General features: G+C 49.1%; 1 protein-coding gene across 2 annotated transcripts; it reads left to right on the top strand.

Moving 5' to 3' along the window:
* Positions 1–1,058: 1,058 nt before the first annotated feature.
* On the top strand, positions 1,059–23,164 carry LOC144943179 (serine/threonine-protein phosphatase 4 regulatory subunit 3-like). 2 transcript variants are annotated; one of them, XM_078870421.1, is made up of 15 exons: positions 1,059–1,284; positions 2,805–2,860; positions 3,377–3,475; positions 5,131–5,754; positions 5,933–6,010; positions 6,430–6,546; positions 7,371–7,487; positions 8,474–8,605; positions 9,403–9,505; positions 11,101–11,259; positions 13,069–13,238; positions 13,758–13,900; positions 14,684–14,871; positions 16,372–16,736; positions 17,377–23,164. In XM_078870421.1, the coding sequence occupies exons 1-15, from the start codon at positions 1,143–1,145 to the stop codon at positions 17,497–17,499; spliced, it is 2,616 nt and encodes an 871-aa protein (XP_078726547.1). In that variant the 5' UTR covers positions 1,059–1,142; the 3' UTR covers positions 17,500–23,164. The 2 variants fall into 2 exon arrangements, with proteins under 2 accessions (XP_078726547.1, XP_078726546.1); XM_078870420.1 differs by having other exon boundaries at positions 13,069–13,256.
* The last annotated feature ends 2,282 nt before the right edge of the window (positions 23,165–25,446 follow it).

Raw genomic sequence — 25,446 nt, 5'->3', positions numbered from 1 at the left:
GGGGTACCGCCATCAGGATCACTTGTGACTGGAGAAGGTCTATCTTGCGACACCTAGCGAGGCGCTGGGCAAATTGCACTATGTTACACGGTTTTTGTTCCTGGGTTATTTCTTAATTGCTAATGCCTAAAAAGTATAGAAAATTGCTATTATTCCCCACAAACTTTGCTTTTGTGACCAGGACTTTATGTGAACGAAAGACACACATGCACACGTTTTCTCATTGAAAATAGGTAATTTTGTGCCCGTATTGAAACGGATGTACGCCAGCATGGACCTGAAAACTAAATTTTCGTCAACACTGTGGCTTTAAAAGGAAATGTGTGTGACAATCGACGTTTCGGGCAATGATCCTTCAAAGCACATAAATATATTTTTTGGGGGGGGGAGGGGGTCCTTATCCGCATCCTGATTGGGAAATATAACAACTCTCCTGCTCGTATGCGTATCCACACTAGTAAATCTTAATGAGCCGCGTTGTGCATCCAAACTGAGAAATGCAACACGGCTCCGACCCTCCGTTGTGCATCAAGACTGGGAAATGCAACAACATCGCCGACGCTCCGTTGCGCATCAAGACTGGGAAATACAACACGGCGCTCCGTTGCGCATCAAGACTGGGAAATGCAACAACATCGCCGACGCTCCGTTGCGCATCAAGACTGGGAAATACAACACGCCGCTCCGTTGCGCATCGAGACTGGGAAATACAACACGGCTCCGATCCTCCGTTGCGCATCAAGACTGGGAAATGCAACACGTCGCCGACGCTCCGTTGCGCATCAAGATTGGAAAAAACAACATGTCGCCGACCCTCCGTTGCGCATCAAGACTGGGAAATACAACACGGCTCCGACCATCCGTTGCGCATCAAGACTGGGAAATGCAACAACATTGCCGACGCTCCGTTGCGCATCAAGACTGGAAAATACAACACATTGCCGACGCTCCGTTGCGCATCAAGACTGGCAAATACAACACGTCGCCGACGCTCCGTTACGCCGCATCCAGTATAGAAAATCTAAAGCCCCGCCGCCACTCACGGGCCCATCCGGACTGTGAAATGTAATCGGATCACCTCCAGCCCCTGCCGCCGGAGCCCGGGAAACCCCTGCGCAGGGCCCGGGCCCCCGTCCGCAACAATGAGCGATACGAGACGGAGGGTGAAGTTGTACGCGCTCAACGAGGACCGCCAGTGGGACGACCGGGGCACTGGCCACGTCTCGTCGTCCTACGTCGAGAAGCTCAAGGGCATGTCGTTGCTCGTGCGCGCCGAGTCGGACGGTGAGCTCGATTGAGGAGTAAGCCCGAGACGAGGGGGGGGGGGGGGGGGGGAAAGAAGTAGGCCGAAGCCTCGTGTTGGCCTAAATGCTCTGCGGGGTTTTGAGCGAGGAGGGCCGGCTGGCTGGGCAGGCCTTGAAACTCTCCCCCCCCCCCTTTCCTCCTCATAGTCTGTTTGCTCTCCTCTTACGTTTATATTTAACTGCGCGATAAAATTATAATAACGGTTGTCGTAGCGATGGTTGAAACGATGTGTAGATTGTAGGGGCGCTTATTTGTTTATTTTGAAAGCTCGGAGTGTCGTGCGTGGTGTTGATGGCCGTGACGTTTGTAGTGGCATCTGGTGCGCACGGTGTGATGGTGAATTACAGCACATATAAAACACACACACACACAACAATCCTACTGCTTGTGTCGAGACCCTCACGAGCATGACATCACCACGCACACCAGAAGTAAACAGTCTGGGTGTTTAATCGGTGTGAGATGTAGAACGTATTTGGCACCCCGGAAGCTGAGCATATATCTATCGCGAGCGTTAAGTTGGAACAGTTGCCTCAAAAGCCCTTCGGCAAGTTGCGAAAGATGACGAATCTCGGCGGACTCTCCTCACCTGGGGTTAAACGGAAGGGAGCTTTGTTTTGAAGAACCGCTTGGCGGTGTACGCGTGAGCCCAGCGTGCGAGCGACGGAGTAAACAACACGAGTTCGTTTGCAGATAAAATAACAGACAGTACGGGTACGTACTGTCTACCACCACCACCACGTGGCTTACCACAACTGCTGTAACTAATTTATTATTTTCTCTTTATACGTGACTTTACCGAAAGAACCAAAGAGTAACTGCTGTAACTGTACAGTGATAAATAAGCAGCAGATAAAGATCCGTGTCGGCGTCAAAATATAATAAATACAACGTTTGGGTTCGTCAACCTTTGGGCCTTCTGGACCAGTGTTTTTCAGCAGCTTTTGTTGAAACAGGGAAACTCTCCGCACCAGTGTTGATTATCCGAGTCCCATCAGTAGAGTGACCTGTTAAACAGATGTCCCGCATCGCTAATATACATACTACTTGTTGGTGCTAAGATAGGCTTCTAGTTAAGGTAGATATCTATAAAGCCATGTGCTTTGTGAGTAACTTTAAAGGTAATCTGGTAGATATGTATCCCTTAAGCCTGCTGAAAGTTTTGGGACGTGCAAACTTTGATATCAGAATACTTCGTGTAAATGATTGAACCCTTGCGATTTGCATGTCAAGAGGCTAGCACAGGGGTCGGCAACCTACGGCTCCGGAGCCGCATGTGGCTCTTTACGGGCTGCTTCTTGACGATATGTACGTATGTACAGTATGTACTCAGATGCATTGCGGCTCTTGAAATACTGAATTTTGTACCGAATTGGAAAGAAATGGCTCTTCTTGTTATTTTGGTTGCCGACCCCTGGGCTAGCACAATGATTGTAACTGGTCCACTTGAGGATTTAAGATGGCTTGTGGTACCTAACAGTGTTAATTTTGTGTTGCAGGGTCTGTGCTACTGGAATCGAAAATTAAGCCAAACACGGCTTATCAAAAGCAGCAGGTATGCAGATCACAACCTTAGAAAGATGTTGCAATATTGTCCACCCTGGAGTCATGTCTACATGCTTGATTAATAATAACGTACAGCCTATTGGCAATCTCCAGTTAGATAAAGCCCTCCTCACGCAGTGTGAGTCATGGGGATTATTTGGTCATTCCTGGCAATGCTGGTTAGTGCAGTATGGTTGAGGGCTGCCCAGGAAAATATCACTCGCCACAGAAGTTAACCATGGTTGAGGTTCAAACTTAGATCACAAGGTTTATAGTTAAGTTTTCCAACCAATGTGCTACGGATTCCAGCCCTGTATTAATAATTAAAATGTAAGCAACCTTATTCTACGAAAACAAACATTTTTGTTGTTGTTGGATTGTAACGTCAAATAAATATAAATAAATTGACGTGGAGCTGTTAAACATGCTTTCTGAAGTTTTGTGAAATGTGTGTACATCGAATACGTTAAGCGTACCGTGTTTTGTGAAATGTATGGTTTGATGGTCTTTTTGTTTACCCTACTAGGACACACTCATCGTGTGGTCTGAAGCAGAAAACTACGACTTGGCTCTCAGCTTCCAGGAGAAAGTTGGCTGTGATGAAATATGGGAGAAAATCTGCCAGGTGTGATTTTAATCATCTATAATATGAACAACACTAGCTGTTAGTCTTAATCTTCATCATCCTTTTGTCGTTGATCCATCAGTCCTTTTTACTTTGAAACAAATAAACCAATTAAGTGTAATTGTTGTGACCAACATGTATTCATTTAAACTGGCACATTTGGCTTGTTCCAGCTGGGAAACTTAAACTTATTTGTATGACAGACTTGTGATGCACTTAAAGGTGTGCCCCCAGTGTAAATATAGCGGTTCTATTTGAAGTAACTACAGAAGTAGTTATCTGACGCCTTCTTTCAGTGGCTTTATCGGACACAGGGGAATGCACTTCTAGCTGTCAAAGTCCTGAATCGGACATTATTTATCTCATGACATGAGGCCCATTGCATAATTTAAATATAATTTCATGAAAAAATCATAGTAAAGGTTTTTTTCAATGAAACATTGAAATCCTAAAACATACGTTCAACAAATACTCAGTCATTTAATGAATAAACCAAAGTTATTACAACATTACTACTATAATGAGCCAAGAATGTTTGTGTGTAACGCGCGTGACGTCACTCCACATGCCACACCCCCTCCCCTGTCATTAATATTCATGAGTGGGTGGATTTTACACTCGTGCAGAAGGTCGAGCGGACATATTTTTTTTCTCGCAAATTCGCTTTAAGTTTGATGTTTCTTTATTGAAAGTGAATCGAACAAATAATTCTACACGGCAACAAAGTGGATTTGGTATCTTTATTTATTTATTCAGCACTTGAGACAAGGTAAGTCTAATTTATGCTTCTACATTATGGTAAAATAGACATTTCTCGGTGATTTTCCAGATATTGTATCGAATTCTAATTTATTTCAATTCCAATTTATTTCAACCCCAGAGACCGAAAGCAGAAGAGAATAAAGTATCAGAGCAGTGAATCTGAACAAAGTGAAGGTCAATTATATACAGTGCTACAGTGACATGAAGTGAAGTGTTTAATGACATACTTTTGTGCAAGATTCACTGCCATTAAATTTACACAAGATTATACTCTGCTCAATTTTTTTGTAAATATTACAGCTTCCATCCTAGGATGGGTAAACAAGCTAGTAATATCATATTTGAAGTGATTAGCTATTCAAGGCCAGAGTCGAGGATGGTTTTGTATTTGGAAAGCGTGTTGGAGGTAGGTTGAAATAAATGGTGACCGTATATTTTTAAACTTTAAAAGCATCCTTTGTAACATATATAATAGGAATGTCAGACAGAATCATTCGGTTTCTAATGGTTGACGAGCACACAAAGGCCCAAAATGTTAAGTACTCAACAAAAAACAGCACTATGGAAGTTCTAATAGATAAGCGTTAACACATGTATAGAATTGAGCAAGATTGTTAAAATAACTTGGGAAAAGATCCGATGACGGGAGAGGGAATTCTAAAGTGGAGTAGTGCAAGAGAAGAAGCAGAAAGAGCATGGCGGTTAAACACGTATGGATGGGACAAAACAGTCCTGGTAGACTAATTCCTGCCTGGCAGAATCAAGGAGTGAACCTCATGGGAACTGAAACCACGGCAGTAGTGAATGATGAGGACAGCGAGTTGGCAGTCGTCTCTGTGCAGCGGCGTTGGCGTTAACGAAGGGACGTGTTTGCCGCCATGGCGATGACGCAGGTGCAGGGGAAGGACCCCTCGGTGGACATCACCCAGGACCTCCTGGACGAGTCGGAGGAGGAGCGCTACGACGACATGCCCGAGGCGTCGCCCGCGGTGGAGCTGCCGCCGTGCGAGCTGGGCCGGCTCGTCGACATCGCCGAGCTCGTGTCCACGTCGCTGTCCATGCCCGTGCGACGCGAGAAGCTCATGCTCGTGCTCGAGACGGAGGGCTACATCAAGAAGCTCCTGGAGCTCTTCCACATGTGTGAGGATCTGGAGAATACCGACGGCCTCCACCACCTATTCCAGATCTTCAAGGGCATATTTTTGCTCAACAGCACGGCCATCTTTGAGGTGATGCTGTCGGACAGCTGCGTGATGGACGTTGTTGGCTGCTTGGAGTACGACCCCTCGCTCCCGGAGCCCAAGAGGCACCGGGACTTTCTGAATACGACCGCCAGGTTCAAGGAGGTCATCCCCATCTGTGACCCCGAGCTGAAGCAAAAGATCCACCAGACGTACCGGGCGCAGTACATCCAGGACGTCATCCTGCCGACGCCGTCACTCTTCGAGGAGAACCTCGTGTCCTGTCTCAGTTCGTACATTTTCTTCAACAAAGTGGACATTGTAAAGCTTCTCCAGGTTTGTGTTTCCACGTCTATGCCGTTATCGCACTGATGCGTTTCTTGTGACGCGACGCAATAGAGAGATCTATGCTTGTTATTGTTTCGCGATTGTTCTCCATTGTGTTTTGCGCCTAACATTTTAAATACAAAACCGCAATAGAACTTTTATTTCATGCCCAATGGTTTTTTGCCAGGAAGATGAAAAGTACCTTACAGAGCTGTTTGCACAGCTGACAGACGAGGCCACTGATGATGAGAAGAGGAGAGAGCTGGTAGGGTTATCTGGCCTTGTACTCTTTTATTTCCTTCACGATAAGTAACCATGCATAAATTACATGGAATGTACATTGCAATAACTGTATAAGGATATGTTGTTTGGTGCGCGTGGGGGGAAATTATATAATATATTTGTGATTACCATGAACAAACAAGCATTTATGTTACTCTTCTAACACCTTTTATCAATGCCCCCAATTTCCGGGCTTACATATTTGACCTTGTGAAAATAATGAAGTTAAATTATTGGCGAGAGAGAGAAAAAAATACAATGGAAAAGAATAATGTACTGTGCATGTATTTTAAAGTAAATTTTCTCGTACCGTACATGGACGGAACGCTAGTCTCACTGTTGACTTGGAGTCCCTTTGCAGTTGTATTAATTGACGAAAACGGGCATTGTTTGTTATTGCAGGTAAACTTTTTAAAAGAGTTTTGCGCGTTCTCGCAAACGCTTCAACCCCAGGATAGGGACAACTTCTTTAAGGCCCTGTCCTGTCTGGGCATCCTGCCAGCCCTGGAGGTGGTGTTGGTAAGCACTTTAACATTTTCCACACCTCACGCTTTCATTACCATCCCTGCACAATCACCCGAGCGACCATGTGCTATGAATAAGGACCGTTGTCCAAAACGTCGCCTATTAGAAATGTTTTCCCCCCTTAATATATTTGTATACAGTGTTATGTACGAATGTGTTGCGATATTTGTTCAGAATCGGAATATTTATTTATCCTGGAGGAATCTGATGAGCTATTAAGCTCTTTTCACAGATGTCCAGTAGATTATTTTGTGCTTTTGCATCGCTGCCAATTCAATCTTGCCAAATAATGTGTTAAGTTTTGAAATGAATGAGAATCCCAACTATGGCCAAAATCACCTAAATTGATTGTGCCCGATCAGATTTGATGGGTGACCACCATATTTTATGGCTGTTATTGACTATAGATTTGCAGAGTTGCTTGTTAGACAGCAGAGGGCACTAAAGCAGCAAAATTAATTGTTTTTTTGTACCAATATGCTACCAGGCCTTCACCAATCCATACTGACTTGTGTTGTATGGTCAAATAACCCCCGTGACCTGCTTGGCATGTGGAGACACTCATCCAGCAGTTGATTAGCCACAGAGCTGTAAATGTTCGCGTGAGAATGAACGACAACACATTTTATTTTGCATGATAATTGTTGTAATTAATTCTCCTGCTTCTAATTGCAATCTCGGCGGTAGCTCTCTCTTTGTATGTATGCTGAACTTCTTTCGCAGCTTGTTCTCTCTCGGGTACGTACGATGTGCACTCGTTCGCTAAATGTGTTTCCCCCCCACCCTCCCCCGTACACGCGCTTGCTCGCTTCCCGTAGGGAATGGACGACGCCCAGGTGCGCAACGCCGCCACGGACATCTTCTCGTACATCGTGGAGTACAGCCCGTCGATGGTGCGCGAGTTCGTCGTCCAGGAGGCGCTACAGAACGACGATGTGAGCCTCCCCAACGCTTCCCCCGGAATCGTGCTCTGGGGGGGCCACTGTGCCCATCATTGTCCGTTGCTCGCAGCCCATTGTCAGTCTGCTATCGCATGAAGGCCCTGCCTCCCCCGCGCCGTGTCGGTCATCGGGGTTGTTTTGACCGTAATTCACCACGCGCTGGTCACTGTGGGTTGGTGAAGGAACGGTGGCGTGTGTGGGTGCCCAAGACCGGTTTAGGTGTCGCTCGCCACTGATGTTGGTCGTGGTCGGTATTTCGGTCGGCTGGTTACGTTTCTGGGTCCGCTGTGGTGCTCGGTCAACTTGTGAAGCGTTGTCCGTGCCTGAGCGATCCGTTTGTACAACCAAATCACTGAGCAGGTCGATTCTGAGCAACCGGTTGTAGAACTGCTCACAACTGGTTGCAGAGGCATCCACATATGAGCAATTCAATTGCTTGTGACTTGATTTCTCAGGTGTGGACCTGTATTTACACCATGAAAGGTTTCCTGTTACCCTGTCGTAGCTGTGCGAGTTTTTTCAACTGCTGATGTAAGAGAACATGTAAATTAATATTTGTTCCTACCAATATGTGAAACGATCACAATTTGTGAATACCACCTTATGTATCCCTTGCTTTAATGCTCTTTCTGTGGAGTTGACCAAGTACTTAATGTGTTAAAATACACTGCGCCTATTGGCAACATTTCCTCTTGCGTGTGCGATTGTGGCATGGCCGAGTGTGATAGCGCATTAGCCACTGACTGTGAAACATAGCGTTTTCCTTCGTGGTGATAGCCACGCACTATAAGAATGGCACGAATACTAAATAGACTAACACAGGGGGCTTTTCAAGGACTGCTTCGTGATGTCATTCACGTGCATTGCGGCTCTTGAAATATTGAGTCTTTACCCAATTTGAAAACAAAAAATGGCTCTTGTTATTTTGGTTACAGACCGCTGGACCAACATATATTCATTATGTTTGGTTTTTTTTTCAGGACATCCTGCTCATAAACCTGATCATTGAACAGATGATCTGCGACACAGACCCAGAGCTGGGCGGAGCGGTGCAGCTCGTGGCGCTGCTCAGGACGCTCATCGACCCCGAGAACATGCTCGCCACAGCAAACGTGCGTCGCCCGTGCCGTCACCACCCCTCGAAATGCTCCGTTGCCGCAGCGGTTCGCGTGTGGAGGGCGTCCTCTCGTGCGTGTTCTAACCGATGCTGGCGTGAACAGGGAGGGTGCGACCCGTGTCGAAGGGGACACGCGACGTGTGAGACCGCACGCCGTTGCCCTCGACTTTGGCTTAGGTTTTGTGATTGGCTCTTGGTGGCGTTGATGGTGGTGGGCGGGGGGGTGATGATGGTAATTGTGGTCATGGTGTCGGCGGTGCTGGTGGTGGCGATAGTGATGGATGTGGTCCTGGTGATTGTGGTGGCGGTTGCCAAAACGCAGCAAGTTGGCACAGTGGGGAGCATAGGTGGTGCATTTGCCAGTGTTTTCAGTCCAAACACTGGGGTCAGTTCCGTGACCTCCTGCCAGAGAGCCTTCTACACTTCATGTGGCTTGAAAAGTGCACCTAGCCTGGCACAGGTGTTGTGGTGACATCACAACTAGTTAGTGATGAATGGCAGCTCTTGATGGTGGGTCGCTGGGTTTACAGTGTATCAGAAGGTGCAACAACCAACCATAAATGATTATCTGGATGTGGCGTGTGAACATAACTACTGGGGATACAAAGATGGTCGGGCATGGTGCTGACCACACCCAACCCCCTCTTGTGTCGTGCCAGCCTTAATAGGCGTTTGCCAACAAGACCAGGCATTAACTGTCTATGTTGGGGGGGCACTTGTATTTGATAGCGTTTGGTGGTGGCTTCTGCGAGGACCAAGGTTTGACGGAGGGAATTATTTTTGTTTCTCCAGAAAACCGAGAAAACGGAGTTTCTGAGCTTCTTCTACAAACACTGCATGCACGTGCTCACCGCGCCCCTCCTGGCAAACACTGCCGAGGACAAGCCGGGGAAAGGTCAGGAGCGCTGGACACCCCTCGGCAAAGACAACACAATACAACTTGTATTCACGTAGCATCTAAATGCAACCGCATCTGAAGGTGCTTTAAAAAGTTGTGCTGTAGCTCATTTAAATTTTTTTATCGTTCATTTCCCATGCTACTGGCAAAGGAGGTCTAATGATGAAGTTAATTTCCCGTTGAGTAATTTTTTTAAACAGTTGCTTGTCACAAGCCCACAGGCCTACAACGTTAGAACGGCGAGCGATGAACGGCACCGTAGAAGTTGTAATGGTAAGAGTGTAACACGTGTCTTGAGTTGAGCAAGGGCATAAGAGCTTGGGAAAAGAGAGACGATGACAGGAGAGAGGCAATTTTAAAGTGGAGCAGTGCGGGGGAAGAAGCAGACAGAGAGAGGACTTGTGACCAGTGGTGAGTGTGGTTGGGTGGGCGAGTGGGTGAGTGATGTGTGAGCTGTCGTGTGATGACGTGAAGCGGGTAGACAGTCTACAACGTAGGTGGAGGGATCAATGAGGACACGATGGCGATGTTATCAGCAAATAAGGATGGTGACTGGTGTCACAATACAACCGTGCATTGCGACGATTAGACTTGTGGCAATGTTCCCCGCACAATGATTTGACGAATCGTAACTCCACTTGGAAATTAACTCTTTATTTTCATATGTTCCATCTGTCTTAATTCATTGGGACACGTTCCATCAACAATATTCGTAGAAAACGTACATAAATCATACACCGCATTTCAAGCAGAATTAATGTGATATCGGGGTAAGAATGAATTTAAATATGTTTTATTCTACACACCTATCGAGTGTGCTCTTGTCATTTATACAAGCATTTTTTTTACTTCTGTCCTCAGTTTATCATGTAATACCAACAGGTTGTTAATGATTAAATACATATGTAAATACTTGTCAGTGACCCGGATGGTTTGGTGGTCACTGAGTTCACCACTGAGTTCCTGGGTTAAAATCATGAACTCAACCGACCGTGGTTAGACCAGGCTCTCGGTTGTAGCGCGTTGACAGTCACCGGTAACTGAATGTCAATTTGACGGTCACGTGACGACCATGACTGTGTGGCAGGCAGGGTGTGGGGGAAAGTGCTGCCCCAATAAGTGTGTGGACCAAAGATCACTTGAAGGGAACTCGGTGGTGGTACTCCTGCGATATCCACTTCTGTGGGGCCATTTTATAGCACAAAGGGTTGCACTGTTCTGCGAGAGATTCGACTCCTACGCTGGCAACATGTGAAGTTAATTGTGCGTGATGAAGTGCTTTGGGATTTATGGACGTTTAAGTACAAATGTGACCTTCAAGTTCAAAAAGTGTCCAAATCAATGAGATGGAGCGCACAAACGAAAATAAATAGTTCATTTTTGAATCGACACGACACCGCTAACACAATCGGGTACGCAGCCGTTAGTCGATCGGCAGGTCGCCGAGTGTGGTGGGGTAAAATGTGGGTACTGAAGACACATTTCGGATGCAATTGTGGGGGGGGAGGAAAACAAGTTTCTCTAAAACACGTTGCTGAGCCTGCCTCGGCTGTCCCCTTGCTCCGCAGTAAGTGAGAAATTCCTCCCTGCAGACGACTTCCAGACGGCGCAGCTGCTGTCGCTCACGCTGGAGCTGCTCACGTTCTGCGTGGAGCACCACACGTACCACATCAAGAACTACATCATGAACAAGGACCTGTTGCGCAGGGTGCTGGTGCTCATGAACTCGAGGCACTCCTTCCTTGCTCTCTGTACGTGTGCCCGGCAGTAACAAAAAAACAAACACATTCCTGCGGAGGGAGCTGGTAGGAACGTTGGTTTGCTCGATCAATGGCCAGGGTCAACGGCGGCGTGGTGTATTCCGCAAATATTCCAGACTGTGAGGGCGGGCACAAGCCGGCGTGAGTAGGTTAAACGTTGAGTTTTATAAGGGCACCACGGGGTGACCAGCCCCTCCCCACCCAGTCCCACCGACCCCACCTCCCACCCACCCTCCCCACCCAGCCCCTCCCCTCCTCACCCAGCCCCTCCCTCCCCACCCAGCCCCTCCCCACCCTCCCCTTCCCACCCAGCCCCACCCTCCCCACCCAGCCCCTCCCCACCCAGCCCCTTCTTCCCCACACAGCCCCTTCCCACCCTCCCCTCCCCACCCAGCCCCTTCCTCCCCACCCAGCCCCTCCCTGCACGACAGACGGATGGACACAATAATCCCCTGTGGGCTGGTGTAACCAGGAGGTTCCTACTAGTATAACGATCGGTTCACCCACACTGGATACAAATGGTGAAATAAATCAACTGTGTCGATGCTTTGGCCCTTGCGGCGGCGTGCAGCCGTCTGTTGCGTAATCGTTTGGCCGCCATTCGATACGAAGGAATTTGAAATTGAAAGCGTTGGAATGCAGTTCAAATAATCGCAACAAGCGCGGCTCTCATTGCACGTTTATTTGCGTCGTGCTCTGTTGCAGTTTTTATTTAGTGGTTTCATTTCGATGGTTTTTTTTTGTTAAAAGTGGCCACCGGGCTAGGATTTGTTTTCTCTTGAGAAGGATGTCTGTCCCGTCTGTTTGTCTGAGGACGCTTCACACGTCACAAAAACTACAAAATCCCCGAACCCAATCGTTACGAAATACCTACATTTCCTTTTTTGGTACGAACGACAACAAGATACTTAGAAAAAAACTAAAACTATTTAAAAAAAAAAAGACTAAAAACCCGCTACTGTTTCCTGGTGAATCGGCACAATTGGTGTGTGTGCGTGCGTTAGGACACTTGGCCGTGTGGGTGTGCGAGGACAGGTTAAATGTGTGCGTCGACATCTCTGCGTTACCCGTGCCACACGTTTGTATATACAACCAAGTGGAGGGGCCCCACTGAGTCTCCCGGCTTGCTGACTTGAGGAATCTGTCAAAAAGCTCAATACATCGGTCAATAACGCTGTGACCTTAAGAGGAAGAGTATCTTGTCGACATTTTGTGCAGTGGCCCTTTCGTCGTAGCCCATGTGTATTGAAGTCGGGCTCCCTCCGGCATCTCTGTTTATGTGCTATGAAGAAGGTCGAATGTCCGAAACGTCGCCTAATATAAACCTTTCCTTGTAAGGCCACAGTGTCATTGGTGAATGTGAGTTTTGTAGTTAATGTTTGTGCTTGTGCACCACTAACAAAGGCGCATCGCCAAATCACTTAATATCTGCCAGGCGGACTGTGCGTGTTCATTTTCCAGAACGTTCTGGCAATGTTGATCCCTTCGGTGAATTCACGCAACCCCCTTAAGATGACCTTGTGTTGCTGTCGTGCCGTGTACAGGCAGAGATGGACAAAATACATCCAAAAGACTAAATACTGGAGTAATATAATTCAAATACAAATTACCTTTCGCTTTGACGTGTGTCATTTAGATATCAGTTACAAATTACAATAACATTGCATATTTAAATGACGTGTCCTTCTATTTGTACTTGACATTCACCCTGATTTATTTTTTAATTCTCACCTGGTTAAACAAAATAAATGTGACCTTGTACGTGTGACTTTGTACTTGAACACTGCCCATAACATGCAGGCGCGCTGAGGTTCATGAGGAGGATAGTGGGCATGAAGGACGAGCTGTACAATCGCTACATCATCAAGGGCAACCTCTTCGACCCGGTCGTCCGGGCCTTTCTGAACAACGGCTCGCGCTACAACCTCCTTAACTCGGCAGTGATTGAGCTGTTCGACTTCATCAGGACGGTGGGTGACTTCGACACAGTGAGTCCCGCGATTCTGTCGATGAAACGCTCCACCCTTCCCTCGGCCCTGGCGCTTAGGCTTTGGTAACTCGCCCATGGGTTAGCCTCCCAACGTAGTCCCATGGCTTTTCAGATCGCCGCCTTTTAAGGACTTCCAACGTCGAGGCTCTGTTCATGGGGTGAACGGGCTTTTGTGAGCGCAGCTCCTAGAGTGCGGATGAACAATTTGACTTTGGTAATCGGGCAATCCAGGCTTATTTAAATCTGTCTTGAAAACTTGCCTTTAAATTGGCCTAAAGCTCACGAGTTCTTATCATTTGCCCTGATTAAATTTTATTTTATGATTTTCACGCAAGGCATATTTGGATCTACGGTTGACATGCGCCATACAAATTAAAGTAAATACTATTATTAAGGTAATATCGGCAATTAATTAAACACGATGATGAATGCTCGTTTCGGAAGCGTCACGGGATCCGCATGCACGCGCGTGGTTTGCCGTCTTCGTTTATTCCGGCAGGAGGACATGAAGCCTCTCATAATGCACATAGTGGAGAACTTCTACAAAGGCTTCGAGGACATCGATTACGTGAACACCTTCAAGGGACTCAAGATGCGCTACGAACAGGAGAGGGATCGAATGGAGACGCCCAAGGCGGACAGGTGAGCGAGACCAACGTCGCCAACGTCGCGACACCTCCGCGGGCAGTGGTGCGGTTGGCCCAGCGGTCGCGTGTTCGTCGCTCGTCGTTGCACAGTTTCGCGGCTGGAATCTGGGTCCGCCCTAACTCTTACTGCGGCGGTATTGTCCGTGAACATATTACGGGCGGGGGGGGTGGCGGTCAAAGATACCCCGGTGTCATTCGCAAGAGTAAGGCCATCGTGTGGTGGCGTTCACATTTGTGTCGAATTACTAAAATTACCCTGCAAATTACTCAATTGGGATTATGCACAGCTGTCATCGCCCTCTACTGGCAGTAGGGGGCGATGTTGAAGAGCGAGAACACCTCCAGAGGCGCGAAGAATCAGACGAGCAGGAAGTGCAGCAGCCAGGTCGTCGTGAGGTGGCACCAACAAATGCCCAAGCTCTGCGGTCCTCTACATATTAAGATGTTGTCGGCCAATTAATGAGTGGTTTACACGTAGCATGAAACTGGAGCGTTCGGAGAAAACCCACGTGCCCCTGGAGGCAGCACTCTTTCCCATCCAGAGGGAGCAAGTGTAGCACATTTTGCGGTACCTCCTTTTACTGGCAAGTCGGGGTGCGGCGCCTCCTGGACACCCGCAGGCAGGAAATTTTGCAATGTGTGATCCACCAACCCTCCTCCACAGTGCTGGATTAGAGCCCACGTGCATAGCCAGCACAGCCCGACAAGCAAGAATGACGAGCACGATGAGTTGCGTCCGTCGGAGAGAGGGAAAGTGTGTGTTTCCGGTGTTGCCCAGCACAACGCCGCTTCTGCGCAACCACCGGTTCCGGAGAGACATGCGTACCCTGGAGGAGGAAGAGGAGATCTGGTTTGACGACGAAGACGAGGTGGAGGACGAGGAAGCGGTCGTTCCTCCGTCGGAGAAGACCAAGAGCGAGGAGGACTTCATCGACCACCTCGGGAAGTTCATCGAGAGGAAAAAAGGTAAACCTCCGTGCGCCAACTGCATTTGCACCACAGAAGTTACTCTTTGGTTCTTTCGGTAAAGTCACGTATAAAGAGAAAATAATAAATTAAATACTAGCATACGACGTTTCGATTGCAACACAAGCAATCATCATCAGGTATAAATGAAATAGAAACACAAATCTAGTATACTTAGAAATGTAATGTAATACAACAGATTTGTGTTTCTATTTCATTTATACCTGATGACGATTGCTTGTGTTGCAATCGAAATGTCGTATGCTAGTATTTAATTTATTATTTTCTCTTCATACGTGACTTTACCGAAATAACCAAAGAGTAATTCCTGCAGTCACGAAAGCCCCAAATTAAGTATGAACCACAGAAGTTCACAATCAGAATATGTATTCCTACTGAAGGAATCTGATGAGCTCTTAAGCAATTTTTTTTCACGGATGTCCTTGTGTGGTACACATGAGCTTTGTACATGAAGATTAAAGGCTCGAGCTCGTATCCTGTTCATATTCTTGGGGAAGGATCTGTTAGCAAGCATCTTTTTAAGGTTGGACTTACACAAAGGCGATCAGTGGGTTCGTTTACTAGAATTGTACCAATATTTTCCTGCTAGCACTACATTGACTGGGGGAATTATTGTGCAGTCGCTAGCGCACTACACAATGACCACGATCAATATTAGGATCGAGTGATGTCTGAACTGTTCCCTGACAGCAACATCACTAGACATGTGTAGTGGGTTCTAAATAGGCGCACACCGAGTCTTGGAGGCAACACGTTTATTTACTAACACAACTCGAACCGGCTAACATAACGGATAACTGCGCAACGCTCCGAGGTAAACTATGTACATCACGGGTTAACTGTGTACATTACGGGTTAACTATGTACATTACGGGTTAACTACATAGGGTGGTGGCCAACGCTCCTAACCACCTAACCACTTGAACGGGATCACTATATGGTTGGACCAGGACAGCAGACACGCTGCCTGGCCCTCGTGCGCGAAGGATCGAAGAAGGCGGCTTCATTCCCGGGTCGAACAGCCCAGCTCCCTCTTGGGACTGGGCTTATATCTGCTGCGGTGTGACCGGGGTCCGCCCCTGGCCACGCCCCCTTCTAGATCCTTCGTGGAGGCTCTCGCTCCATACCACGTGGCCCCCTCACCCCCTTCTGGGGGTCCCCGTGCCCCCTCGTCCGGTCACGTGCTCTCGTGGGTTCACGCAGGCTGTCATGTCCTGACCCGACCTCCGTGACACCTGGACCCTGCCCTTTAGTGAGCCCCTGAAATGCAGTACACACTGGTGCCATAGAATGGCACCCCGTGTACAATACCACTCTTCCCTCGATACTGTCACTACACTGTAATGATACCATTTATGTCGCTACACATGTACTGACCGGCTTGGTGAAATATGGTGATTGAACACCCACAACCGACGTGCCATGTACAGTCTGTTAAAGGCTACATGGGGTGACCTTTACCTTTTCTGCCGCGAGCAGCCAAGGACAATGAGGACACGGATCTGCTCGCCAAACCTTCCGTCGCGCCGGCAGCTCTGGGCACCAAGCCCGAGTCGCCGGTGCTAAAGCTGTCGCTGTCCGTGAACGCCGCCCCCTCGGCCGGTCTGGGCCCAAGCCTGGGCCTGAGCTTGTGTCCTAGTGCCAGTGGCGCTGGTGGCAGCGCTGGTGGTGTGGGCAGCAGCGGGGTCACGACGGCGCTCTGCTCCGAGAAGCCGCTGTCCCCGCTGGGCGGCTCCGGCAGCGGCACCGTCGGAGGGGGGGCACTGTCACCCACGGCGCCGCTCAGCCCAGCCTCTCCCGGCGCCGTCTCGAGCAGCGTCGCCACCATCTCCATCAGCGCCAAGGTGCGGTGAGCTGTGGCCACTTGGAGCTCGGAGGTCAGGGATGCTGAGCTGGTACCGCCAAGATCTTGGGTCCGAACGCATCGTTTCTTGTAGTACCCTGTGCTTAAAGCGGGTCTCGGCCCGGTCACGGATGATTGACATACAGACCCACAGACTTACACAGCGACCCGTAGGCTCGCACAGAGATACATAGACTCGCACATACCCAAAACTCGCATAGAGAGCCAATGTCAGGCTTAGAGACCCATAGGCTCGCACAGTTGTGATTAAACAGGGTTCTTTATCAGATTTGCACAATGGCCTATCGATTAACGTAGAAGGGGTGTGCATTGTTTTGTGTGCAGTACGTCGCGCATCCGACTCGCTGGGGCCTGCGTTGTATGTAAATGTGTGACGAGGTCAGATATGTGAACATCTGTAGAAAATGATAAATATACACCACACACAAATATGACACAAATACTCAGGCAGTTAATTGGTCAGGGTGGATATATGACGGTGGGATATGCGACGTTCTCCTGTACCTGACGTGGAGTGCATAAGAATAGACTTTTGTCATATCAACCCAGCAGCAGATAAAACCATTAACGTAACGAAACTGCGTCGCATTTAAGCCAATCGCCGTGTCTCCGTTATGCAGCGCGGCCTTGTGGGGCTGGTGGATTACCCCGACGACGAGGACGACGAAGAGGAGGAGGAGGACGACGACGAGGAGGAAGTGAACGAGACGCCGCCGACTAAGAGAGCGCGCCTGGAGTCGTAGACGTGGCTGCCACCCACAAACTCTCCCGTGGGGGCGGGGGGGGGGGGCAGGGGGGTGGTGGGGGCCTGGCGGGGGGGTGGCGACCGTCGCAGATGTGGGGGGGCGCCTCCGCAAGGGCCGCCTGCCCGCCCCCCGCTCTCGGACACGACGGCCGAGCGCGGTGCCGGTGCGCCCGCCACAGTCTATTGCCAAGTGTCCCCCTCGCGGGGATTGTTTCACAGCCGTCCGTCCACCAAGCCAGCCAGAGGTTTCGCCGTTCCTGGTCTTGTCCTAATTGTCGTTGTCGTCGTCGTTTTTTTCCCCCTCCTCTTCCTCCGACTGGCGTGAACGTCCGCGTGACGCCGCTGCTTGGCCCGGGTTACGAATTCCAGCCGCAGGCCCCGCCTGGCGGTGCTGCTTGCTGCCGCTGGCGGGCCGCTTGCCAAGACGTTCAGCGGTGGGGGGCGGTGGCGGTGGGCAGCTGAGGCTCGTCGCTGTTACGGCCGCCTTAGAGCCTCACCGTTCCGCGGTTCTCAAAACTCAGGGGATTAATGTGCGGCATCGTCGACGGCTTCACATTCGACAGACCAGCCTGATAGCTGCGTAGCCTTTCCCTGATTAACACGCAGACAGCCTTCCGCTGTCATGACTCTCAGACCGTGCGGAACGGTGTTCCGTGTTTTCAGAATCTGATGGGACGATCAGAGTAAACTTTTGCTTCAACCAACAAACAAAGGGGTTTGCTCTAACCCCCTCGTGAAGGATGTTTTTTATCGCTCATGGCCCAAAAACTTGAAGCGATAACGGGTTTGAATGTTTTGTGGTCGTACAGGCAAGACCAAGATGTGTGTGCTTCGGTGGATGTGCGAGCGTGTTGTGGTTTGTTTTTAAAAGGCTTGACGTTCACTGCTCTCACAGCCTTGGTAATTGCTGTGGCAATAACTGATTTATAGGCAAGCACACTTTAGGCTACCTCTGAATTTTTTTTTAAACTTTTAAGTGGTGGCCATCATAAAAGGGTTATTTTCCACACGTAAAAAAAGCAGAATGTGTAGAAATGTAGTGTAGTAGCACGTGTAAGGCTCATATTTGAGGGTTAAATGATTTCTGTTTTTGTAAAACCTACTTCAAATCAACTTATTGCAACAGCTTTTATCTACACTTTGAGCTGAGCGATTGTGAGCTCCCCCCCTCCCCCCGACTCTTGAACGCCATCGGCAAATGAGAGAGCGAGAGAAGAGACAGAGTGAGACGAGCGAGAGAAGAGCTGTGATGGGGGAGAGATGGCCGAACAGCATTGTCTCGCCGTGAGCGTTGGCCGGGAAATACCCAGCCCCATGGGAAGAGGCTTTTTGAGTGTCTTTGCCTGAAGAAAGTTAAGCTGGAAAAATGCCATAAATAAAAAGCGAGAGAGAGAGAGAAAGCGAGAGAAACAAAACTCGCCATAATATTTGGCGTGGTCTCTACGTGCAAACAACTTGCATGGGTTTTGGCGGAGTGTTAGCTGAGATGGGGGGCATCGTTTGCCCTGTTAGGAAATGTGGAAACTTGGGGGACCACGTATGTCCGTCCACAGCTTGGATGGCATTCACTCTTGTCACTTTCACATCGGTGTAAAGTTTCATTTGTTCACATTTATTAATGACACAGTTTGTCTTGTTGCCGTACTATGCCTTGTTATTTTGTTACGTTTAAATGAGTTAATCGGCGCCGTTAAGATTCTGGTCTGCGTAACGTGTATTCATTGCACAGAAGCAATATGACACATTTGACGTGGGTCGACTGAGAAAATATTGAACCTCTTCGGCAACCGCGCGAGAGGCCAGATTATAGCTATTGAAACCATAGCTCGTCACGTGTTTTTAAAGGGAGGGGGAAACACCGTATAATTGAACAGTGTTACAGAAACAAAAGTTGTATAAGTAAAACCCATATGTTTATTATTGGCTTGGATGTCTCATTAAATATTGTGTCATCCGGGGCTTAATTTCTCACTGAATATTTTCCGGGTCGCTGGTAGACGACCTGGCAGTAGGTGGCACGTGACCAGTAGTCGCAGCCCCGACGAGAGGTAACACTGGATATTTGACGCGTAGGATCTTTGCAGCCCCTCGTAATCCCAAACGTGATCTTATTGGGTTCGGCTGCACGTTTTGAGCCCTTTCGTTTGTCCACATTTCGGCGCGAACTACTTAGTGGGCACCTTCAGGAGCTGAAGTGAAGGACTCTCACCTTGATATCTCCACCCTGATTGCACGTTGTCCGAGTTTATGATTGCTTGTTTGTCCCTGGGCGTGTCCGGGAATTCTGAACGCTTCCCCTGGGAATGTCTGCGTTGTCTGAAACTTGCCAGGGGAATCGCGCGTGCGCAAGTCGGCGTGTCTGGCAACGTTCTCCAACGGAACGGTCGTTTTAAAGCGGCACTCCCCTGCTATCCGCCCTCCCCTGTTTGAGATGAATGTGGGACTCATTATCTCGGCGCCCGCAAGATGCCCGAAAGCCCTGGCAAGAAGAAATGCTCAACAGTTGGCGGACCACGCACGGGCTTACTACTGGGTGAGATGTTGTCGTGTGTGGCGAATATATTTGTGGTTGCGAGGAGCCCGTACGAACCTGGCCGAAATTAAGCCCTGGCCTCATCGTCGTTCTAAAAGCAGGACAAGATTGTATTTGCGTGTGCGGGATGACCCTCCGCGGTCCCGTTGCGTGCGGCTCGCGTCCCCTCGACGGTGTGCGGCATGCTCCCCCGTGGCACGTGCTCTGTGTTGGTCGCGTCGACGATGCTCTCATCAGGGGGAGGGGAGGGGGTCGGTGGGGACGCGGCGCGCGCAGGGCTTGTGGGTAAATCGCTTCACACTTGTCCCCTAACGCTTGTCGATGGCCATGCAAATCAATAACGCCAGTTATTTAAGTCTGACGTGACATGTGATATGACAGCTTCTGCCTTGTTTTTTGACGTTGCGTTTAAAATCCATAGAAGGGTAATTTCTGCCCATGTTCGGTGGGGGAAAAAAACAGCCAATTTGTTGCTATTCAGCCACCAAAGGAAATTCTGCAATGTCCTCTCCGCCGATACATTAATCGTGCCCTGTGGTCTCGTGTTTCATCCGGTTTATAAAATTTTCTGATTCCGTTATTGCATTTGAAGGAACATTTATTTTTTCTTTCCTACTCCATTGATCACCAAACTGACTCGAGCCGTCAGGAAGAGAACATTTCTCGCGCCCTTCACCAAACACATCGTCGTCACGCGCCCTCTTGCCCCGAGATCGGCACAGCTAATGCCGCCCACGATTGCCTCGTGATGTCTCTCCATCGTGGCACCCTCGTGGGCAACGTCACTGACTCAACTCAATTCAAAGGATTCACCGCATCGGCGGCTTGGAGGCGGGGTAGATCGCCTGGGTTCTGAAATCGGCTTCCACCCCACTGGGCAGTTCCTAGCATTAGCCATGCGTCTCCGGACGTGGTCCACCGATGACGGACCCGTTGATAAGAGCGAAAAGTATCTGTCTCTGATGCCGTGGATTACCCATAATGCCTTTCTTGGAGGCCTGTGTCGGCTGAAAATTGACCGTGAATTTATGTTCACGCACGTGGTTTTATTATAAAGATTCTTAGTTTTGTTTGTAGTCATTAAAACTTTATATTTTATGTCGTATTGGGCCAGTGGTCAGTTGCAACATCACCTCTTGTGTTCCCTTTGTCAATCGAAGCAGTGCACGTCCGGGTGCATTAAAGTAGCCCGGTTTTACTGCGTGTTCGACGTTTCGTGCTGGGAGCATCTTCACAAACAATCGGTTCAGTTGCAGAGAACTGAATTCGGTTCATGAAGGAGCTCCCAGCACGTGGAGCGAAACGTCGGACACGGTGCCGGCCACCACACGGTACGACCCTGAAAACGTGTCGGGAGAGCAATGTACGGGTACGGCACAACCGCGTTAACGTGCAGAAGAATAGGAAGTTACTCGAGGTGTTTGATGCAACCGACCACAAATTCGCGTGACGGTATAAACGGAGAGCGACATCGCTCTGGGCGAGTCGCACCAGCGGGTGGTGATGGAGACAACGGTGGCTTCCTTTTCACCAAAAGTCGAATTAAAAGCAGCATTGGCCATCGGCACGGGATTTGGGGGGCCTGGTGGAAATTTGGGCTGCTGCGGCTGGAATGAAACACGAACCGATGTGATCATCCGGAAGCGAGGCTGCTCGCCCTGTTCTTTGCCTGGGGTGCCGAGTTGTTGGGGGTGGTCAGGGAGACCTCGGACTAGGAAGAGGGGACCCCCAAAAAAGCAAGCAGCTCTTCTCTTGTAGCTGCACACCTAAGGTTGTATGTCCCAGGCTGCTGGAATTTGATCTTGCTGGTCTCTTGATGAGATGAAAACAACTTGAAATTGGTAAGGTGGTGTCCTTGCGGGCTCGCGCCTGTATTCCACTCGGGTGCTCTTGACTGAAATTGTAAATCTTTTAGTCGCATCCCAAACCTTGAAGCATCCTTTGTAAACTTTTTCTACGACCAAATCACCCAGAATCGTGCCCGATCTCGGAGGCCTAAGCAGGGTTTGAGCCTGATTATTACTTGCATGGGAGGCTGCCTGGTAATACCATGTGCGCTTACAGGCTTGGGTCACACAGTGGCCAGGAGATGGCAGTCTAGCAATGGATTCGTGAATCTATCTGTACGCATCTTTGGGGCCATCTTCGGCCACGTGCGATTTCTCCAGGTCCTCCGGTTTCCTCTCATGTGAAGCCAAACACCGGGTGACGGAATTGACCAAACGCGCAACCTTCGCCTGACCCTTCTGGACGAGTGGTGGATCTGCCGAGTGTGCAGGCTGTGCAACTGCACCGATGCCCCACAAACAGGAGGGGAAGGCTATAGGGCACGGGCAATGAAGAGTGAGGGACGTGGGATGAGGGGGGGGGGGTCCCATTATTTGATTCCTTGCACCAGGGCCCATGCCAAACAGTCTGCGCCACTGCTACAGAGTCTGAGTCTTGAAGAGGCTTTCCTGGGTATCGGGCATTACTATGATTCACAAGTCGATCGGTAGGTCGCGTGTGGTGGCATAACATTTGTAAACTCTCCTTTCTGCCAGCAATGGCGTAAGTCATTATAGGACTGCGGCTATACCGTTGAGTTTGGTTATTGTTGTCATAATCATCACTAGCCTGGGACAGCCTGGGTGTGTTATCTACGGTATAAGAGACGTCATGTTTGTATGGGTTTCTTATTCCTTTACAATGGGGGGTGGGGGGTCGTGTCGCGCTCACTCAACCTGCCTGCGTGGTGTTTACAGTTTTGTATATTGCCAATATCGTCCTCGAGTTTCGGGGGGGGGGGGCTAGGTTGGGAGATCTATTTCTTTACTGTCGAGCTAGTTTATGAATAAGAACCATTTATGTTCCAATGTGTGTGTGGAGGGAGGGGAGGGAGGGGGGGGCGATGGAAATTAACAAAGACGAATATTGTCATTTATTGATCATGGTAGTTCAATATTTGTTGTGATTTAAAAGGTTTCTCAAGTTAGACAATAAAGCTGTGGCCCATGTAGGATTGCCGGCTGGCAGGTGTGTGCGTGTCATCTCTCTCTCTCAGCCCATCGCTCCTCTCAAAAGTCTCCGTGCTTCAGACGCGAGGTCGTGATCACAGAACCCCCGTTCATCGATTTCAGCCTCAGCGGTTTTCAACCCGTGGGGTCGTTCCCCCACCCCCCTCCTCTCCCCCTAGAGAAGTGTGAATGGAAATACTTTCAGCCCCCCCCCCCCCAGGCCGCGGCATGGATACCGTGCAGGGGATATCAGCGTTACGCTGCGGCGACATAACACACTTGATTGCCTACGCAACGTGAAGGACGTGGCTTGCTGACACAAAACATGCCGGTAAAACAACGCGACTCACTTAACTCGGCACTCCGCCGGGCGTCTGAAGCCAAGCGAAGGGTTACGCCTGGCCACTAGTAGAAGAGCCACTGCTTCGTGCCGCTTACCTGCGAGCACCCACAGAGCGGGTTTTTTTGGTCCTCGTGATTGCCTATCGCGTTTTGCCCGACCCGCACCAGTACGACGTTCGCTTCTGCAGAAGTGACGTCCGCACGGCGGAGTTTCGATCCACGTAACAACACGCAGGCGTTCAGAGGTCTTAGAACAAGAGAAGCTCCGTTGCTCGTCGGCAATAGGCATCGTCAACGTAGACACATTGTGAAGGCATCGTCAAGACAGACATTGTCAACAGAGACATTGTCAACAGAGACATTGTGAAGACAGATTGTCAATTGATTTGTCAAGAGACAAATCTATTGACAACAGCGACGGTCAATATACGCAGATTGCTAAGACACATTGACAATATATACATTATCGATAGTCGCAATGGTCAATAGACATCGACAACAAATAAAGACAGCCAATAGATTGTCAATAGACTGAACACGTGCGTCAACAACGCTGAGGCCTTTCAAGTAAATATGTTTAAGGGATGACGTTTTGGGCAGTGACGTTAGCTTCGCCGTAGCACATACAATAGGCCGGAGGTTGGGTGGCTCATACAAGTTTTGAGACGACACTTGATACCATTGTGCCGGATTAATTGTTTTTACTTTTAAAGAACGTGGGCTGATTAACAGCTACAAAATAACTTAGTGTTGCATCCCTGTGCTCGATTCTTATTTCAACAGTGTCAGCCTTGAGTGGTAGTGGTGGCGAGACTGACAATGGAGACACGATATATGATTCCTATTACTATTATGATTCGGTTTAACGATATTTACAACAAAAAACCGAGCTCACACATCTTGATAATTGTTTTTTTTACCCTTTTATCTGGCAACAAAACTGACAACTTTTTTTTACAAAGAGTCATTTGCATTGACCACAATACCTGCGGTCGGAATGCAAAAAAAACACAACTCTTATAATGTAAGCACTGTCCTTGAAATTGATTGGTCCACACCCGAGACAGCTTTTCTTAGAGCCAAGTCTCACATGGTGTTGGACCAGATGACGCCAAAAGGCACACACCTCAAAGACAATGCACCATCAGAGTATGAGAGCTCGGGTAAGCATTTACACCATTGGAACCTCCTTTGTCAGTAGCAAAATAAGATACTTGTTTTTTTTACCCTTTTATCTGGCAACAAAACTGACAACTTTTTTACAAGGAGTCATGTTTGCATTGACCACAATACCTATGGTCGGAATGCAATTTTTTAAAATCATATTTTGCTACTGGCAAAGGAGGTTCCAATGGTGCTCACACATCTTGTAAAGGAAATGTTACCATTCTGGTTTAAGTGAACTTGACCAGCATTGTATCATTTGATGAGACAAGTCGGTGTCATACCTGCCGACAGGGCCCTTGAAACAAAGTCAGGGAGACTGAACGTCGCGATTCATGCAAATGCCGACCTCGCTACAGACTTAACACGCGGGGGGGGGGCAGATAGTCGGGGGGGCGGGGAGGATGGTGGGGGGAGGATGGTGGTGGGGGAGGATGGTGGGGGAGGGACGGTGTGGGGGGAGGGATGGTGGGGAGGGACGGTGTGGTGGGGGGGGAGGATTGTGTGGGGGGGGGGGAGGATGGTGGGGGGGATGGTGTGGGGGGGGATGGTGTGGGGGGGGGATGGTGGGGGGTGCTCAAAATGTTGCAGAGCCAGTTGAGCCGTTCAATGCATCACGATTGTATCCACTGCTAGACCGCCACGTACGTCGACTCAGCCCTAAATAAGTACCCGGCACTGTGTTGTGTGAGGCTCTCCCGTGGCCGGCAGACCTCAACGTTGGCACATTTTGCCGTCACCCGCGACAATAGACTAGCGCCGGGAAGACGACGGCGTTTGGGCGTCTTTCGTCCTCTCTCACCTCTGCTGCGAAGGCCTTTGGGATGCGCGTTCACATCACCTTGGCCGCAACAGCCTGCAACAAGAAGCCTCCCCGCGAATAGGGGGGGAGGGGATGGGTGGGGAATAG

The sequence above is a fragment of the Lampetra fluviatilis genome, chromosome 30 (assembly GCF_964198595.1).
Source record: "Lampetra fluviatilis chromosome 30, kcLamFluv1.1, whole genome shotgun sequence".
NCBI lineage: Eukaryota > Metazoa > Chordata > Hyperoartia > Petromyzontiformes > Petromyzontidae > Lampetra > Lampetra fluviatilis.
Note: the sequence above shows the minus strand (reverse complement) of the source record. Positions and strands in the feature narration are given on the sequence as shown.

Bases quoted from the DNA above. Each gene is read 5' to 3' on its own strand.
- LOC144943179 (XM_078870420.1), top strand. From the start codon at position 1,143: ATGAGCGATACGAGACGGAGGGTGAAGTTGTACGCGCTCAACGAGGAC. The intron at 9,506-11,100 runs GTCAGGAGCGCT...TCCTCCCTGCAG, and splicing joins CGAGGACAAGCCGGGGAAAG to ACGACTTCCAGACGGCGCAG. The intron at 13,257-13,757 runs GTGAGTCCCGCG...TTATTCCGGCAG, and splicing joins CGGTGGGTGACTTCGACACA to GAGGACATGAAGCCTCTCAT.